We start from the raw sequence: 3817 nt of genomic DNA on the forward strand, positions 1-3817 counted from the left end.
TGGAACCCTCCCCAGCGCCCATCAAGCCCCTCCGACCGGCCGCAGGGACCGGGGGCTGCGCCTGTCCGCCAGCGGGGAGGCGGCAGACGCGGCCCTGCCAGAAGAAGCCGGAGAAACAGAGACGCGGCCTGGCCACTGTGCCTCGCCAGCGGCCCGGCCCGGCCTGGCCTGGCCTGGCCTCCCCGGGGCGCCGCGCGGAGCCTCCGGCCCGCCGCGGCCGAGGGACGGCGGTTAACGGAAGGCGCGCTCCCGCCCTCCCCTGTCCGCCCAGCTCCGGGCTGCCGCAAAGCGCGGCCGAGCAGGGGAGGGGGACCCGGGCGCTCTGTCGCACTGCCGGAAGACGGCGTTGCGCTTTGCGGCCCGGCTGCCCCTGAGAAGAGGCTGGGAAGCCCCGTCCGCCCTTTTCCTGGTGCCGCCGCTGAGGCGAGGGTGAGTGTCCGGGGGGCTCCGGCCTCCGCCGCCCTGCTCGCGCCCTCTCCCCCGGCAGCGCTAACGCCGCCTCCCTCTGTCTTGCAGGAGGAGTCATGCCGGCCAAGGGCCCCCTGCAGAGCGTCCAGGTCTTCGGGCGGAAGGTGAGGCCGGGGCGCCGCGGCCCGCTCCGTCTCCTCCTCGCTCTCGGGCTGGGCCGCGCCCTGTGGCCTTACATGCTCGGGGTCCCTCGGCCCTAGCTCGGGAGCAGCGGCGCCGGCTCCTCGCCAGGGCTGTGTGTGGGGCGGGTGCGCGGGAAGAGCAGCGGTGGCGAGGCCTGCTCGGCAGCCCACGTGTCCCGCTCCGGAGGTGCCGGAGCGCGCCCTGTCCCCGGGGCCGTGCGGAAGCGGGGGGAAAGATTTGTTCTCTCAGGGAGTGGGCCCGGGTCCTCTGGGTCGGAGCTCTGCCCTCTCGCTCGGGAGTACTCGGGAGCGGCCGCCGCTGCCGTCCCCAGGCCGTAGGGGTCATCATTGCCGGTGTGCGAGAGCCATGTTATGAGGTGGCGGTGGGAAGACAAAGTTCGCGTTGCCGGGATCCAATGGCTCGAATAATTCTAGGTAACAGGGTCTTGTGAGGAAATGAGCCACAAAAATACTGTGCTGCAGGATGGAGAGAGTATCTTTCCCTAACTTATAACTAAATGTTATAACTGTATAGAATTTATAACTATGAACTACGTATAATTTTGTTAAGACAGTGCCTGAATATTTTGAGTGAATACCTGGGAATGTAAGGAGTGGTACTGTTTTGTTTAGCGTGAGATGTTAACTTTGGGCATAAAACGAAGACTTTTAGATTGTTAAATAGAAATTAACTAGTGTAAAAATGAAGTGCTGCACTAATACATGTATGGATTTTTAGAAAACAGCAACTGCTGTTGCCCACTGCAAGAGAGGAAATGGCCTCATTAAAGTGAATGGAAGACCTCTGGAGATGATTGAGCCCAGAACTCTGCAGTATAAAGTAAGCATCCACCCAACCTCCGCCACCACCTTTGGATGTTGAAATACTATTATACACATAATGGCTTGGTGGTGGAGAAGAATTGTGTGCCTTATTGACAGTAGTAAATTTTTGGTTGTGTGTTACTTGGTCACTTGAAATCTAGTTATGAAAATCTGTTATGAAAATTCAGAAAGCTGTCTTTTTATGATTGTCTTGTTGGGAAGGGTGGGGTTTTTTGCTTAATTGGATTAATGTATATTAATGTAATGTGAAGTATTTTCAGCACTTCACATCCATTTTTTAAATTGAAATGGATGACTTAGACCCCTCCTTTTTAAAAGATTCTTTAGGGCTTAATACAGTAGCTGTTTGAACACTGTGGAGAGAATCTAAAACTAACTAGATAAATACAAAGTGTAATAAATAGTGGAGAAAACCACCCTCAAATTACTTCAAATGTTCAATTTTAATAAGTTGATTTATTTTTCTAGTGCTGATGTAATTATGGCATTCTGCTTAAACTATTTCCTTGCTCTTAATTCCTGTGTACATATGCTTTGCTATTAAGATTTTTGGAACTTTAAAAAAAATTCAAGACTTCAGTAAGTTTATTTTACAACAGTCCTAGTAGATGTCAAAGAACTCTGCAAGAGGTGTGCTTAACTGGAGTGTGTGCTTGTAAAATCAAGGCTCTGTTTTTCAGAACATTTAATAACTTCACATTTGGTAAACCTGCTACAAGCTCTAATCCTTGTTGTCTCTGATCACAAATGAATTTTCTTTCTGTGTTTTGTTTCTCAGCTGCTTGAACCTGTCCTCCTCCTGGGGAAGGAACGGTTTGCTGGTGTTGACATCAGAGTCCGTGTAAAGGGTGGTGGCCATGTAGCGCAAATCTACGGTATGATTTTGTGTGTGATCTTCGGTGTGGGCTAGAACAAGTCAAGCCACATATTTAAGAGGCTTGAGTTTAGAACAGTAACTTGTGCATCTTGATGTTGTGTTTCTTTTTCCCTTATTAAGGGCTTATTGATTATACTTTACGTGCAGAGCTGTAACATCTAGAGTAAGTTGAAGTAAATTGATGAAGTTCTGAGGAAATGCAAGGAAATGATCTTTGCATCTCGCAGTGTGACAGGACAGTTGAAGTACAGCTGAGCAAAAAGATTTGGGGAGGGGAAGAGAGGATTTATCATTAGAAATTTTACCTTTAGTTGTGAATTTCCATGTTGTTCAGAAGCATCTTTCAGCTGACCTGCAAAGCTAGGTAGTTTTTTTCCCTTGCAGGGTAGATTGAGAACGTACTTGCATTAGCTGTTGATAGAGTTGCTCTTTACAAATGATAGATTTGTTCTGCTGTTAGAGTTTGAGCGTAGATTAGTGAAGTGGAGCTGAAGCTGCATGAAGAGCAGCGACATGTTTCAGTCTCAAAGTTGATTGCATTCATTTTTTCAGAAAATTCAGACTTTCACAAAAATCCTGATCTTAATGTTCTGACAGATAACAGCCTAACAAAATCTTTACAGTTACGCCCATACTCCTGGTTTGAGTTCTGATTACTGTGTTACTACGCTACAGGCTTGTTTTGAGGAATGCTAGAACAACTGCGCGTACCACCGTATTGTCCCTTTTGCCTCCTTAGTCTTTGAACACACTGATCAATTTTATCCTTGTCGAAAAGTATAGACATTTCAGAGGATTGTGTTTCTAAGGATTTTGAAAGTTGACTGCTTGTAGGTAGAAGATGAACCTACCTTAGTACTCTGAAGAGAAGGTGATCAAGACTGCCCTTGTACAATTGCTTGGTAGCTTGTCAAATCAACAAATGAACTGTGGGTGGCCTGTTGGCACAGACTTCTTCAGATTTGCCAAAATAAAGGTCATGTGGAATATGTGGGAGGGGAGATGAAGGAGGGAAGGGACAATTTGGCAGAAAACAAGACAGCAAGTTTCTCAGTTAACTGGCACCTTGTGTTTAAGTTTTAAATACATTTGCAGTCCTTACTGATCCATTATCTTTCTTCAACAGCTATCCGTCAAGCTATTTCCAAAGCATTGGTGGCTTACTATCAAAAATGTAAGTAGTTTTGATTGTTGTAGTAGCCTTAAGTGGAAATGTATGGCTTCTGGTAGTTTTGGTGCAAAAAAAATGCTAATAAGGATTTGTTCTATGTGAAACTTCTTAAAGTGAAGATTTTTTTTTTAACAGATGTTGATGAAGCTTCCAAGAAAGAGATCAAGGATATTCTAATCCAGTATGATAGGACTCTGCTGGTTGCAGATCCTCGCCGTTGTGAATCCAAGAAGTTTGGAGGACCTGGTGCTCGTGCACGCTACCAGAAGTCTTACCGTTAAAATTGTTCTACAGTCATGTGACAGTCAATAAACATAAAGAGAATTTGATACA

General features: G+C 47.2%; 1 protein-coding gene across 1 annotated transcript; it reads left to right on the plus strand.

The window, feature by feature from the left end:
* Positions 1–328: 328 nt before the first annotated feature.
* Positions 329–3817, plus strand: RPS16 (ribosomal protein S16). Its single transcript, XM_072864376.1, has 6 exons — positions 329–429; positions 517–572; positions 1330–1431; positions 2215–2311; positions 3440–3487; positions 3620–3817. Exons 2-6 carry the CDS (start codon positions 525–527, stop codon positions 3763–3765), a joined length of 441 nt encoding a protein of 146 aa, XP_072720477.1. The 5' UTR covers positions 329–429; positions 517–524; the 3' UTR covers positions 3766–3817.

This window comes from Ciconia boyciana, chromosome 1 (genome assembly GCF_034638445.1).
Source record: "Ciconia boyciana chromosome 1, ASM3463844v1, whole genome shotgun sequence".
NCBI classification, from domain to species: domain Eukaryota; kingdom Metazoa; phylum Chordata; class Aves; order Ciconiiformes; family Ciconiidae; genus Ciconia; species Ciconia boyciana.

Excerpts from the sequence above, each read along its gene's own strand:
- RPS16 (XM_072864376.1), top strand. The coding sequence starts at position 525 with ATGCCGGCCAAGGGCCCCCTGCAGAGCGTCCAGGTCTTCGGGCGGAAG. Across the intron at positions 573-1,329 it reads TCCAGGTCTTCGGGCGGAAG|AAAACAGCAACTGCTGTTGC; the intron begins GTGAGGCCGGGG and ends ATGGATTTTTAG. Across the intron at positions 1,432-2,214 it reads CCAGAACTCTGCAGTATAAA|CTGCTTGAACCTGTCCTCCT; the intron begins GTAAGCATCCAC and ends TTTGTTTCTCAG.